Source organism: Bemisia tabaci, chromosome 8 (genome assembly GCF_918797505.1).
Source record: "Bemisia tabaci chromosome 8, PGI_BMITA_v3".
Taxonomy (NCBI): Eukaryota; Metazoa; Arthropoda; class Insecta; order Hemiptera; family Aleyrodidae; genus Bemisia; species Bemisia tabaci.
Genome location: NC_092800.1, coordinates 47,330,440 through 47,345,764, shown reverse-complemented (window position 1 = coordinate 47,345,764; position 15,325 = coordinate 47,330,440). Strand labels below are relative to the sequence as shown.

General features: G+C 38.9%; 1 protein-coding gene and 1 long non-coding RNA gene across 8 annotated transcripts in view; one reads left to right on the top strand and one right to left on the bottom strand.

Annotated features, from left to right (window-relative positions):
* The window catches only part of LOC109043781 (putative nuclease HARBI1), a 107,227-nt gene that overhangs the window by 5,370 nt on the left and 86,532 nt on the right, over window positions 1-15,325 (bottom strand). For 4 of the 7 annotated variants that reach the window (XM_072303633.1, XM_072303637.1, XM_072303638.1 and 1 more), the window contains exons 2-7: window positions 9,989-10,180; window positions 5,402-5,753; window positions 4,569-4,759; window positions 3,665-3,891; window positions 2,570-2,752; window positions 1,495-1,636 (exon numbers count right to left, since the gene is read on the bottom strand). In XM_072303633.1, coding sequence (XP_072159734.1) covers window positions 3,679-3,891; window positions 4,569-4,759; window positions 5,402-5,711 — 714 coding nt within the window. In that variant the 5' untranslated portion in view covers window positions 5,712-5,753; window positions 9,989-10,180 and the 3' untranslated portion in view covers window positions 1,495-1,636; window positions 2,570-2,752; window positions 3,665-3,678. Of the gene's footprint in view, window positions 1-917; window positions 1,153-1,494; window positions 1,637-2,093; window positions 2,753-3,664; window positions 3,892-4,568; window positions 4,760-5,401; window positions 5,754-9,988; window positions 10,181-15,325 lie in introns of those variants that run through there. The other 3 variants (XM_072303639.1, XM_072303634.1, XM_072303636.1) reach the window with 3 other exon arrangements.
* LOC140225291 (uncharacterized) overlaps window positions 1-15,325 on the top strand; it is a 145,090-nt gene that overhangs the window by 84,542 nt on the left and 45,223 nt on the right. The window lies entirely within an intron of this gene.

Below are 15,325 nucleotides of genomic sequence, written 5' to 3'. Positions count from 1 at the left end.
TAAGAATGTTTTCTTTATTAGTTTTTCTCTTTTTTTTCTACTTTTTCTGTCAATAGGTTTATGCTGATGAAAAATGAAAGGCTATTATTGTTTGTTGCCGCTATTATTTTTTAATCCAGAATCATTTTATTTGCCAAAGAAGAGTATTACTTTCAACAGAAAGACTTACCTAAATAGATAATGAGGTGCATCAATTACGATGACCTAATCATCTCTTAGAATTTTCTTTTTAAATTTATTGAACAAGAATCTAGTCCTACCTCATACACTGATTTTGTGACTACGTCATTCGATATATTATCGAATTCTTGGTCCAAACCAAAACAAACTAATAAATCCTCATGTGCGAATTCTTCATGAGTTAATTGTATTAATTTATTAACATTTAGTCATTGACCGGTCATAGACCAAGTAAATACTCATTAAACTCGAGAACTTTCGATTGTAAGGAACAATTGGACGCATATTACTACCCTGGCGTGGTTTAGAAACAAGGTTCTGTGTTTGTTTACATTTGAACCAAGGGTTCGATATTATATCAAGTGACATAGCCACTAAATCAATCTATTGCCTCTTACCATGTTATACTTGCATTATATTTGCTCAGTATGAAAATGAACTTAGTCATCCATTTTTCTTCTTTTTTCTCTTTTGTACAGTCAAACCTTCATACATAGCTGTTGCTTTTATCATGTTCAAACTTCAAGGACATGATTTGTTTTAGTTTAATAATATTTATCAGTTCCTGAATTTGTGAGAGCTTTCAGTATTATGTACCATATTTTCATTATTATTTCAGTTTTCATTTGGACAAGTATTGATTCATTTTCTTGTAGTGATGTTTCAAACATGCAATTTAGCAAGACTGTTATTGTGCATTGCTGCTATTATTTCTTAGTCTAGATTCATTTTATCTGACAGTTCAAAAAAGGTTATTTAGGTGGTTATTCTGCTTCCAGAAGTAGAGTTCCTCAATTACGAGATAGATCAGTCATGATGGCCTCGTCGCCTCTTGAAATTTTTATTGTAAGTTTCTTGAACAAGAATCTAGTTGTGCTCCATTAATTCGTGTACCATGTAGTAATTGCATAAGTTGGTCATCTGCTTTTGTTCTTGTACATTCGAACCGATGTCATGTCAACGGTTTGTAACCTGTTTAAATTATATTGACGTTATTTCATCAAGTATACACAAGCGTGTTTTTTTTCTTGCACTTTTCTTAGCTCTCAATATTACGTACCAAATGTGACAATCAATTTAATTTTTTGAAGTTGACAAGCATCATGCCATATTCTTAAAACAATGCTTAAAACAAACAACATTATAATTCCAACTGAAAGCCTTCTAAAACTACAATCAACAGGTAGCAACAAAGTCTGAGATTTTTCAATGATAAACGTTCAATGTTTATAATTCATGTCATAGATTTCATAATTCATGACTTTGTTCATCTCTGGATTTCAACCATTCAGTATTCAAATTTTCATGACAAACCTTTTCCAATGACCATTCGCGATTCATTCATCCTGTCACTTTCTGCATTTTCCTTTGGACATAAGTTAACTTCATGTGTAATAAAATGCCTGCTTCAGCGAACGTTCACGTACGTATTCATTCGGTTTTGCAGTTTCCAAATCTGTAAAAGGAAAAAAACAAGCTAAATATTACGGACTCCACATTTTGAAACTGAATTTTTTAAATTTGAAACTACTGTAACTGACAATTTATTTTGTATCTTTTTGTGGATGGTTTCAATTACCATACTTGACGAATAAAAATACAGTGCTGAAAGAACATTATAAAAGTCATTGGCAGAACTGGATTCAGGGCAAGTGAAACCAGTGCAGCTTTAATGGGTGACAAATTCTCAGCCCCACTTTTAAACTTGGAGTACAGGAATAAAGAAAGACAAACAAATTTTAACAAATAGGACCCATGATCACCTGATAGGTACATCTCGGCTGATACGGCAAAATCGTAAAATGTAGTGATAATAATGAAATATGGTGATTAGTCCTCTCTTTCACCCTCTCATCCCTTCATATTTTGTACAGAAAGTAGGATTTTGGAGATTCATAATAAGTTGTTGGCACCTGAGACTTAGCGATGGAGTGCCTGGCTGTTCCATACATGACATTGCACGAGAAGCTGCATCATTTGGTTGCAAGTTAAATTTTTGCCCTTCAACGTGCAAAAATACCTCACAATTGAAAAACGTTTCCTGACCAGTGTCAGTGTCTGTGAAGGAAGTGGTCAAAAATCATGTTGTGGAGCAGCCAAATTTTCAGAAATTTTTAGGTAAGTGTATATGTAAGAGCCACTTTTACGGCCTGCTAGGGCGCTCTGCAACGCCTACCCGCCACAGGAATCTGTCATGGTAGAGATCCCCCGGGAGCTGGCATCTCTCCATCTCTTCACAGATGCCCTCTACCCACCGTTTGGCTGGACGCCCTCTCCATCGCCTACGCAACCTGGTATCAGCCATTCTCTACACATGTCCATACCATACCAATTGCTTGGTCATGTTATTGTGCACAATCATCCTCTCAACACCCATTATTTCTCAGACCTGTTTATTCCTGAGTCCTGACACATTCTCTCCTTGAGATTCCAGCCGATCTTTGCCAGAAATCCATCTCTGTTGCCTTGAGCATTTCTTGGGTCTGCTTCTTTAACTGCCGCAGGTGATTTATAGGCTTGAAAACCGAGTTATGAATCCTTTTTTTTGTTGTCCATGGAAATCTTAGGTTACCTGAAAAAAATCCGATTTAGAAGATGTTCAAATAAGTGATCTCTGGGAAAAAATCCTTACAAACAGAGGTTCCAGAAACCTTCATCTTCAAGAACATTTTCGTTAACAAGGAGCCTACTCTAATCCGAGACTAATTGATTACTAACATACAGATGAATAGGATGTCCAAGTCGCGATGATAATTGCACCCTCAGCGTAATATACTGAGATGCAGATTATGACGGTGTTTTCCTGCTTTGCTGGAATCTAATGAAACCGATGTTAATTCTTACAGCAACAAAACAGCATTTGAGAGATTTAGCAATGCATGGGAATGTTTCAAATTTATCAAACATTGACTAATCACTGATGTGTGTATATTTACTTGCTGAATAGATTAAGTTGTTCCACTTTGTTGTGAAGAATTTTTTTAGAATCCAAGAATGCAGCATAAAATGTAGGTAGATAATAGTGGCTGACAGACATGTAATCCTGGATCTCCATGTCAGGAGGCAAAATCCTCGTCATTTTACAAAGACTGATCATAACCTGCAAGCAATGTTGGCTGGATTTGCAACTGGCCAAGTCAACCGTTCACAGTAATATCTTTTGAAGAAAGCAAAAACTCTCAAGAAACATTTCAATTCTTCAAATTTTGCCCTCAACTGTGAAAAAATGACCAAATTCACCCGAAACTAGCAGTGATCTGAGATAATCATGTCAAAACATCTTTTCATCATACCTCAGGTTTAGACATGCAACTCAGTTCCTTCAGCTTCTATCCACTTCCACAGGAAAGATCTTCCTTGGGAACTGGGTGGGGCCCATGGTCATTGTAGAAAGGCTCTTTTGCTCTCTACTACTTATACAAATGTTTGACTAAACACCAAGTGAAGAAAAGGGGGCAAAGAACAGGAATAAAAAAATACTCACATTGATAAGAAAATTCACAAATTATAGAAGGCAGGATGGAAAGCAGGATGTGCATTTAAAAAGTTGTTCCTCAAATCATGCGCCACGCCAGCAGGCAATGCATTATTTACTTGCTCATCTACGTCGTCAATTATTATAAGATCTTCATCAATATCTTCAAGTCCACCATCTTCAGTCATGAAGCAAATGTTGTGAAGAATGCTGCAAGCCAAGAACATTCTGCAAACCTGAAAATGATTTTCCATAGGCATCTATTGAAATGTAATTGATCTATTCTTCCAAGACACTAAATTCTGAAAGGATTTGGAATCAAGATTAGAATCAAAATAGGTAAAGCAGATGTCATTCTGAAATTTGACGGAGATTGAGTTATGCGCACCTCATTGCACCGTCGGGGGTCAAGAATGCTAGCAATCTTACAAAGGCATAATTATCATTAATCATGCAATTCCATCTGATGGTTTCATTTTAAACAGCTTTTTCCTTCATTCGTGACACAGAACATGTTGACTTTTTAATCTGACCGCTTCAATATGGGTGCGTAAACAAGAACCTAAGTAGTTCCTTTAAAATGGCCAGCTCATTTGGACCATTCTCTGGTGCGGATAAAATGATTACTTATGGAAAAAGATAAAAATTGCCAAAAACTTCACATGGCATGGAGATCTCGGCCGGTTTCACTTCGTTTTAGGGATATCTCCTTACTTTTGCACTGTCTTAAAGGTAAATGCCCAATTTTTCGGGGGGAATTCATGTAAGAGAGAGTTGGGTGTCTAAATGTATTCAATTTGATAATAGTTAGTGGTTCTTTTAGTGGCACAATTGAGCTTCTATTTCAAGAAAAGACCCTTGGCTGTCCTAATGAGAGGTCATCTGTATCATTACAGTATCATGGTAAACTTACTTTTCCTGGAGTATAGATGAGATTACCACCAGTACTGTGCAGGCATCTCCACCGTCCTTTCAGTAATCCTACACACCTTTCGACGACACATCGCGTCGACTTATGCAACTGATTGTAGATTTGTTGGGATGCAGTAATAGCAGGGCGATATATGGTTAGAAGGTACCGTGATAGTCGATATCCAGAGTCACCTAGAACACATGAAACCTGATAATGATATACTTATATAAGGAGAACAGTAGCAAGTACCTAACTATGTGGAAGATTTCTGCTGTAAAGGAGTTCAGTGAATTTATTACTTTTGTTAAACTTCATATGAATGACATAATTTGATGCACTTTCACTTCTTTCTGATCACCAATAAGCAAGGTTACCTGAGAATGTCTCCTTGTATGTAATTTTTATAAAATATGACTTATTAAAATTTTTGGTTGAAACTTTTGAAGGAACAATAAAAAACGGTTAATAGATATGAACAAAGAGGGGGAAGAAATTTTCAGGCTGAATACAATTCACAGGCTTTTTGAGCTTCATGGGGTTTGCCGGTGGCTCTAATCGTGAGTAAAGCTGTTGATAAGCCCTTTAATCGGATGATTCTTTAGATTCTCAGCTCACTTTTCCTTGATTTGCAGCATAAAGTTGACAAAAGTTCGTTCTTCATTACTTTTCTGAGACGTTTAGAAAATTACTTTGATATTGTTCTGAAAATTATCAGGGTCCACATTTTTTGGCCTGTATTGTAGCACCGCCGGGAAATCGGACTGGAACGAAGAAACTGAAGTTAGTATTCAATGCGCAGGAAACAATCAGCAATATGATAAACCCACACATACCGAGCAACTTGTAGTCTCCAAAAACATGATTGTCAAAACGATGCTTCATCTGGGACACCTCAAAAATACCGCCGTCGTGCACACTACCTGGCCATCTGGCCACAACATCCAATATTCTCATATGGGAATCGCAAATGATTTGACAGTTGATAGAGTGGTTGCCTTTTCGATCAACGAATATATGCTCATCCTGGGTGGGGGTCTGGATTTTGACTAAAGTTCCATCAATACACCCTAATAGCTGCGGAAACCCATACATAGCCTCAAACTCCTCTGCAACATCCTGCATTGCTTCAGGAGTGTTCGGCATACGTACAAACTCGGGGGCCAAAGTAACAATTGCTTCTACAACCTGTGGAAATAAAGCAGTCCAATAAAAAATTTTTGGATTAGCATGAAGCTCAAAAATGAAGGCAATATGATTGCTAAATAATGTCAATCAATGATACACTGATCCATGAAATTATTTTCATCATACTTACTTCAGCCTTTCTTTTTCATTGATCCGATTCCAAATATCGCAGGAAGAATGTCTATTGGTTTGGGTTTAGCATGTGAATTCCATTTAAATAAGATAATCCAAATGAAACAAGTAACTTTGGACTCACCTTCGTCCTGCATCAACTCCACGTTGCTTATCGGCTAATTAGGCACTTAGTTACATTCCGCTTGTGAGCAATCAAGATGCAATCGTCCAACAGCTATCAAGAATTGACTGTAGTCTGATCACAAGAGTAGTCAATTCTTCATCCCTATTGGTCTAATGCATCGTGGCTGCTTCCCCCCCCCCCCCTTCGTGAAGCAGTATCGCTATGTAGGTGGAGTACAAATTTATTATCATTCAGATGTAAGGAATTATTGGCTTACGCCTTATTTCTTGCCTCCACTAACTTTTTTCAAATACCTGTCAATTCTCGACTTTGAATGTCTTTTTGGATGAACTTTGTGGATTGCGGTAAGTAGTTTCCCAGTTTAGCCATGGCACTCATATATTCATTTCGTCATTAATCATTATCTATAAAAACATACCTACCTACCGTAAATGTTGGAAAAGCAGTGTGCATGTAATCTGGTAATGCTTAATTAATCAACTGTACGTTTTTTACCTGCCGAACTGACTGATGAGTTGAAAAAAATATTCCCTCTGAGACAGATTCTTATGTCCTGGTTCATGCTTTTGTAAGTTGAGTTGCAATGTCAATTCAGTCGTAGCCTTTACCGGAAAATTTCTTCTTCGATATAACGTTTGATGATTTATCGTTGAGGTAGCTTTGAACTGATTGATGATGAATGAAACTAGGAGTGCCATTAATCGATGAATCGGAGACGAAAGTAAGATGTGAAGCTATAAGAGCAGGGATCGTAACGGACAAAAGTGAACGTCCCTTCTACGTGTCTAAACTGAGACTTATCTGAGAAATTTAGCGACACCCCACAGAGGTTTCCACCTCCTAATGAAGCTTAAAATTATTTATCAGTGGGGGAGTTTCTTTGGTAAATAAGCAAGCTTAAAGGTACATCCTGACGTCAGAGAAAAACAATGGTATTGGTACCTGAGCGTAAGAATGTATGTCCTTGAGTGTTCATATAGAAAGACTCTTAACAAACATTAAACAAGGAAACAAACCTGGATGAAGGGGATGAAGGTAATCTAATACCTAATTTACTCTAAAACTGGTAAGAGAAGAAAGAAAAGAACTATCTCACTTATCTTAAATGTATAAACACTTGGTATCGCTGAGAGAAGCCTTGAACGAAATCGACTCATATCCGTAGAATTTGAGGAGAAAAAAGGCTGTAATGCCAGAAAAATGTGACCTTCACACTCTTGAATGGATTCAGGATCACATAATTTTAGTGAAGCGACTTAAGATCACTTGATTTGAACCAAAAATGAAGAGAGAACAATGAGAGAATAGAATGGTGAGGTTTTAGTTGTAAGATTGGATATTCAGAATTCACTTCACAACGAGGCGATAGACTTCTGCTCCAGGTTGTAAAGCACGATGATAATGATTGTCACGAACATCGTTGAAGTCGTAAATGGATTGAAATCATTGAAACCAAATGATTTCATATTGTCTCGATCGTTCTTGATGTCCTGATGTCCATAAAATAGAAAGTAACCTAACACTTGTGATTTGTTTTGCTGTTCCGCTCGTGAGTTGATGACTATTACAGACAACACTAACACTGTTACTCTACCGTTGAAAACGAAAGACTTCTTTTATTCACATTTCGTTCAGACCAAAATAAAGCAGAATTTGGAGACTGTGAGAACTGTGAGATGCTGTGAGAATCGATTTGAAGAACCCCCCCCCCCCCCATCAGGAATAACCCTAGGATATTCTTTGCAGAAACCGTGTGCACCATATTCCAAATATGTTCTCAACGTTTTCAAAGAAAGTGCTTACAATATCCTCAGAATATTCTCAGCATATTCAAAACTGCAGCAGATTGGCGGAACATTCTCAACATAATGTTTCCACAGGGGGTACTATTCTTCTCTGTTTCAAATCGTATCTTAGTATATCATAAAAGCGTAAGCCCAAAAAATGCGAACAATTATTCCGTGCTGTCCTGCTTTTATCGTTAGAGGGAGAGTATGGAAATATTTCCGATATGGGACACAGTTAGTCCTCCACGTCGGCTCCACCTCCTTTTGTCGAAGTTTCCATTCTTAGCGTAGTTATTGCCAAAAAACTGTAAATCTACTTTCGCCTACTTCGTCACGAATATTGTTCCGATGAACCTGAAAATGGACACGAAGAAGGAGCTTTGTGTTTGGAACCGAGGGGGAAAAAGAAGATAATCAAAATCAGATTTCAGATCTCGTCTTTTGCTAAGTTTAAAATTTCCTTATATTACTTGAAAATAAATTGTCGGCAACTCGATTCTGGTATGTGGTTCTCTCCACCTGTTTTTCACATTAGGCGGGCAAAAAGTAACATCCGCAGCTTCAAAAAACTTCTTCCAAAATTTAAATTTAAAGATAATTTCCTCGGTTGGTATCATAATAACAGAGAAGATACACCTGCATATAGTTTTCAATAAAATTGCTATATTATCAACATTTTAAAATTTCATTCGACATTGATGTGCCTAATATCTAAGCACTTCCTTTATTTTTAAAGGGTAAAAGTACCATATCAAGTATGAATAGAATAGAGTACTATAGCTGAACCATTACAACCTCATCCAACTAACAGCAAAGCGTCCGAATTGCATACTTTCTCTTAGTAGTCGTGCGACACCGTTGGTGCAACATCATCTACCCCCCCCCCCCCCCCCAACGGTGCTTCCTTCTGACAAATCTATATACAATATTCCTTTCATAATGAGTCCACCCCTTCCTACAACTCTGTAAAGCCATTTATTTGTTCGACATCATGCCTGAATAAACATGGTTTGTCCTCTTCTCCGTCTCAACATCCCGTGGACTTCCATTCCTCAGTGGTGGTCCCCTAGCCGTCTCATCCTCTACTTTCATACTTATGTGCGCCTTAGTATGGCTTGGACTAGAATCGTCATTGCGCACATGCATCTGCTGGTAAAGTACACATGCAACCCATCGAAGGACACACTTACACCTAAAGTCATATTACTTGTTAAAGTAGCGTCGCCGGCGTGTCCGGGTGCTTTCCAATAAGACATTCGTCCTCTTATATGATATTCAGTAATGCGGATACTTTTGTCCCAACAGATAACCCTCAAATTTTTCGGGTAGCTACACATCGAATCGTCATTACACATCAATTTTCGGGTAAAGTTCACATGGAACCCATCAAAGGAGACAGTTACACATAAAGTCATATTACTTGTTAACGTAGCGTCACCGTTGTGTCACGGTACTTTCCAGAAAAAAATTCCTTCTCTCCTATGAAAGTACTTAATGCGGCTGCTTCTGTCCCAACAGATAACCCTCAACTTTTTCTGAAAGCTACACATCTCTTTTCACGTCTAAACCTTTTTATCATCCCCCACTTTATAATGTCCCCTATTCTCACAAAAATAACCACCCAAAGTCTACGCCTCACCATCGATTAGGAGCTTCTACAACAATTGTAAAGTGACACATCCGGTTTGGCTTACGGAGTAAGGATTTCCTTCGAACCGATAAGTGATTACTTTCAAATGAGAAAAATTCATATTTCGAAGTACGTGTAGTCATGTGTGATCCACTTGTAACATAATAACACTGATACCGTTCGTCCCAAACCTACCGTTACCCACTTTCATGTCCTCCCGCCGAATATTGTCCCCTCATTACCTTCACATACACCAATGGATGAAAAACTACTCCACACCATCCGGGGAAGAGAAAACAGCCGTCCTCTTCTCAACGCCATCCTCCCGTATACTCATAATTTTTCACCCATGTCAAAGTGATTCTCAAATCCTCCATCGTATCAGCTTCTCATTATGTTTCGTCACATTCTTATAGGGATCCCATAAAATCAATTCGCGTCCTTCCTGATTCAGATCTCAAGTCGTCTCTTAGACCGTCGGCCATCAAATTTGAACGATGGAACGTCCAACGGAGGAAAGCTGAACATTTTCATATATTTTCAATACTCCACGACTCACCTCATTGGGGTCTGACTCAGACCGCTATCATCTCCCATTTTCCGGCCTGGGAATATGACCGATTCTAGCCCTGTCATGATCCCCAAGAAATACTTTGCATCTTCTTCGTTCTGCTCAGCAACTGCCTTCGCAGCTCCCTTTGCCGCCAATTCGTATTGTCTCTTTAATTGATCCTTCACTACGTCCATCCTTCTGAAACATAATCAATAACGAGATGAGAGTCATTATAGGAAAAACGATTCGGAGCGTATCACCCCCGGTAGTCATAATATTTTAATAACACCAATATACAAACGAAACAATTTATCAAGGGCCGTGTGTAACTAAAGATACGAATTTTGGCAAGAGAAGTATTTGAAGAAATATTACAGATGCACATGAGGATTTCAGACAAAACATACGAAACCGTTCCCTTATACAGGGTTATCCAAAAGTCACTGACCACCCCTGTAACTTTTTTCCAAATTGACATAGAAGTTTGAAACTTTGGGAATCTTCCTCAGTCTAACGTAGCAACTTTTTCGTCCCCCCAAAATTTTGGGGGGCGGCCCCCCTTAAGGGGGCGGGGGCTAACTTTTTTTTTTCAAATGGCAACCCCCCCTTTGTGATACCTCATTCGAAAGATAATAAAAGAAGGAAATTTTTGGCGCAAACCGCAGGTCAAAATATTCATTTTTGACAAAATGGCGGCCGGTCAAGGTTCAAAATGGCGGAAATTTGGCATCTCCGTTGTTTATTGACGGATTGGTGTGAAACTCGGAATCCTAGGGTTTTTTGAGGTGAGAAAAACGATTCTGGCATTGGTTTTCCAGAAAAGTCAGTCCTTTTCAAAATGGCGGCGGTCAAAATGGCGGCCTCGAGCGGGAAGTGGATATTTAGGCTGCATATCGTTGGATTTGCATGAAACTTGGTATCTGGGGGTATTTCGGCACGAGAAGAACGAATTTTTTAATGGATATCTGAAATTTTGACAAATTCCAAAATGACGGCGGAAAAATGGCGGGAAATCAGTTTTACGGCTGTTCGCCGATGGATTTGCATGAAATTCGATATCCTGGCCGTTTTTGGCTGGATAAAAAGGAATCTTTCATTAGATTCTTGAAATATCAAATAATTTCATGCTAATCCATCGGTGAACAGCAGTAAAACTAATTTCCCGCCATTTTTCCGCCGTCATTTTGGAATTTGTCCAAATTTCAGATATCCATTGAAAAATTCGTTCTTATCGTGCCGAAATACCCCCAGATACCAAGTTTCATGCAAATCCAACGATATGCAGCCTAAATATCCACTTCCCGCTCGAGGCCGCCATTTTGACCGCCGCCATTTTGAAAAGGACTGACTTTTCTGGAAAACCAATGCCAGAATCGTTTTTCTCACCTCAAAAAACCCTAGGATTCCGAGTTTCACACCAATCCGTCAATAAACAACGGAGATGCCAAATTTCCGCCATTTTGAACCTTGACCGGCCGCCATTTTGTCAAAAATGAATATTTTGACCTGCGGTTTGCGCCAAAAATTTCCTTCTTTTATTATCTTTCGAATGAGGTATCACAAAGGGGGGGTTGCCATTTGAAAAAAAAAGTTAGCCCCCGCCCCCCTAAATTTTGGGGGGACGAAAAAGTTGCTACCTTAGACCGAGGAACATTCCCAAAGTTTCAAACTTCTATCTCAATTTTGAAAAAAGTTACAGGGTTGGTCAGTGACTTTTGGATAAGCCGGTATAGGATATGTGTCAATACATAGGGGGTGGACGGAGGCGCCAATGAATTATTATTTGCAATGTGTCAGTAAACTTTCTCTATTTCATTGAATATTCTGGAAGTACAATGTGAGTAGATAACGTGCGTTGATTTTTCCGCATTTTTATAGAGTCGAAATCGCGTAGAAACCGTCTTTTGAAAAATCTAAAAACTGCAAGACATTTCAAACGCACCCAAATGGCGGGAAACTGACGGTGTTGACGCACTGCGGTAGTCATATCCCAATCTTCTCTCATTTTCCTCTGATGTTTGTTAAAAAAAAAAACGTGTTTCAATGTGGAATTGTTTCTCGTTTATTACAGCTAACATATGAATGAGATTCAAGTCTTGAATTCAAAATATATAATTTTGACTTTAGTACTGTTATCATATACGAAGAGTAGATAGACATTTGACGGAAGTCGTGGGAACCCGTGCCCGCTTCTGATTGCTGCCGGGTCACATCATTCGGCGCGGCGCAGACTGGGGTGTTTTTTTGCGTAAAAGTTGAGCCATTTGAACTGCACATTTCTCGGTTATTGAGTTACGTGTTCGCGTTTTTAATGTGCGCATCGTGTTCTATGCGTCATTTCCCTTCAGAAAAGTATATTTGCAAGTCAAAATTCGTTCATGCACTGTCTAGTGACCCATCGGGAACACCCCGTTTTTTTAGACTTCGTCGCGGAAAGAGGGTAAGAGAGGAAACTTTCGGGTCAATCAGAAGTTAATATCTCAGACTTTTTCGAAAATGATTTCTCTTCAAATTCAAGATCCCCGAAAATTCACATCCGCTTGTCGGTCAATGGGCGTTCCCTAAAATCCCTATTTACGGGTGTGTTGATAGGTGACGAACCAATTTAAAGTTTGATTTTATAAAAAAAAGCGGAAAACTCCCAAAAGAAACGCTTTCTTCAATCTAACTACATATCTGTTCATATTATCTCGAAAAAAACCGAATTACCGAGTTTCTGAATTTTCCTCCATCTCGGAAATATTTCGCTTTCTTAAAAAAATTCTACCTTCAAATTATTTTGTTTGCGTTCTATCAAAATACCACGGATACCGGTTCTACCGCAAAGCTATCGAGAAATATCCTGTGTGAATAGTTTCGTCATCTTGAATTTTGACGGAGCTCAATTTTTAATTCCTCCCCCCGGCTTGTCACCTTGTAATTCATCACTTTCCCTCTCCAAAACAGAATTTTTCGAAGAGAATTTTCTCCGTAGCTTATTGTTTTCAGCGTTCATATGTTCATCACTCTAAGGGATTCGTCTCGCAGTTCTGCTCTGTTTCCAAGTGAGATCGGGAGTTTCCGTGAAGAATTGAACTATAAAACAAATAACCCCCCTCCAGAGCGTCATAGGTAGAGTATCTATACAAAAAGACTAAGGACAAGTCGAAAATTGTGACGCAGGTGATGGGACCTCGTGAACTCCAAAACGATAGGCAATCTCATAACTTAAATTATCCAGAGACATTTATACAATCACAATTGTTGGAACCGTCCTTCTTAAGCCACGTCTTTGAATTCCTCTCGGCATTAACTTACTAGTTCTTTCGGACGAAAATTTACTCATGATTTTTCTTGTCCCGTTTCGTTCCACATTATCGATCCTAACGATTGACATTTACTTTTCCGTTTGCAAGGGCTACACCTATCTAATTGGGCCGTAAGACGTATATAATTGTATGAGCCCCTCTTTTCTGAGAGGCAAGACAGTGTGAACCCATTCCTGATTGTGTCCCGTACTTCACGCCTTCACAGCGTCACAAACGGGTATACAGTTCATATTTGAAAATATTGCAATATTTTTATCTGCAATGGACCAACAAATTACGGGTTCGGCGAGGAGAGAACGGAATGAGACAGTCACCGGAGAAATGAACGAATTGGTGGGTACAATAATCGTCGAAACACGTCAATCGACAATTAAAACTCACGTCAAGGGACATTGAAGCCTTCGAAAATTAACATTTAAATTCCTTGAGGAAGACCTGCTTTACGTCGACATCGTTTTTATCGACGTCGGTTCCCTCGACACCGTTGTATCGAAAAAAGGAAACCCAATTCAGTCATCATCGATCCGGTGGACACTTTTTCTTTGGACATTGTTCGGTTTCACCTACAAAATAATAATCGTTAGAAATCGAATCACAGTCACGAACAAAATTAATAATCATTAGAAATCCAATCACAGCGATGATCCTGGGAGCATTAAGTTCCGCTGAATTCCATTGGCCCCAGCCTCAGAATGAACGCGAGGCAGCGCACCAATCACGAGCCGCGCGGGGGCGCGCAATTCATTACGTTCAAAACTTAGTCTCCACAGCGCCCGCCAAGTTGAAACTCGCAGAACGGTGCTCCCGCCAATGTCTCACACAGCGCGCGCGTCGACCAATCACAGGATGCGAATGTCATCACAACTTCCTCAGTGTCAAAGAAAGTTCCAACTTTTTTGCACAATCCTTCAAAAAAGTGTACGGCTCGAGAAGCAGGATCGTGCTATAATAGTGAGGGAGGAGTGCGGTTTGACCCGCAAAAATGCGTAACAAAGTTTCCCTATGTAATTTACCTAGCTATCTAGTTAATGTGTACACACATTAACACATCAACACATCAACTCATAAAAGTGCAAACACGCTTCTGACCCTACGTTACTCCCGTAGTCGTATGTTTCTTTTAATTTCCCTCATTAAATATAAATTTTATAATATCAAATTTAGGTTTCTTGGCCAAAAATACATGAAAATAGAGACACTTCATTCTCCTTGTTCCTTCCGTTAATATTTATAAAAAATGCAACCTCCTGCCTCTCACATTTGGCCGCCAGCTTTGATTTGGACCTCCCCCTTTGACCGAGAGGCCTTGTACAATTCATTCATGAAATCCACGACGGAAAATACGTAGGAAATGATACCTCACTCATGAGACAGAATGAGCATTTTAAAATACCGATTTCCGGACCCCCTTATTACGGCCGCCATTTTAAATGTATCAACTTTGACGGGTGTTCAGGGGTCGGGCCATTTTTAACTTTTAGGAAGTTGTTCCGGGGGAACCAACTAATGACGATTACGTACAGAAACTTTGTTATGCAATTTTTCCGAGTCAAACCGCACTTCTCCCTTACTATTATATCACGACCCTGCTTCTCGAGCCGTACACTCTTTGGAGGATTGTGCAAAATAATTGGAACTTCTTTTGAAACTGAGGAAGTTCTGATGACATTTACATCCTCAACACTTACGTACAGTTCATTTACACCCTCTTTCGACTTCTTTTTGTGAAAAATAAGTCTTTTAAGCTGCTACTTTGTAAGACCTCGGAAATTCTGAGGACCAAAAGGATAAATACCGAGTTGACCTTTTCTAGTTCAAGTTGATTTGTATCGTTTACGAAGACGTCTTCCTGGAGAAAAATTTCATCCTCTACAACTTGAATTATTCGGCATTTTACTCGCAACCGAACGATTTCAGCGTAAAACCGAGTTCCTTGTACGAAATCGAGGTGTAAACAAAAAAATCATAATTTCATCACAAAATTAACCTTCGGCACCATTAAAAATGGTTGAAATTGGCCCAAATTTTGGCAAAC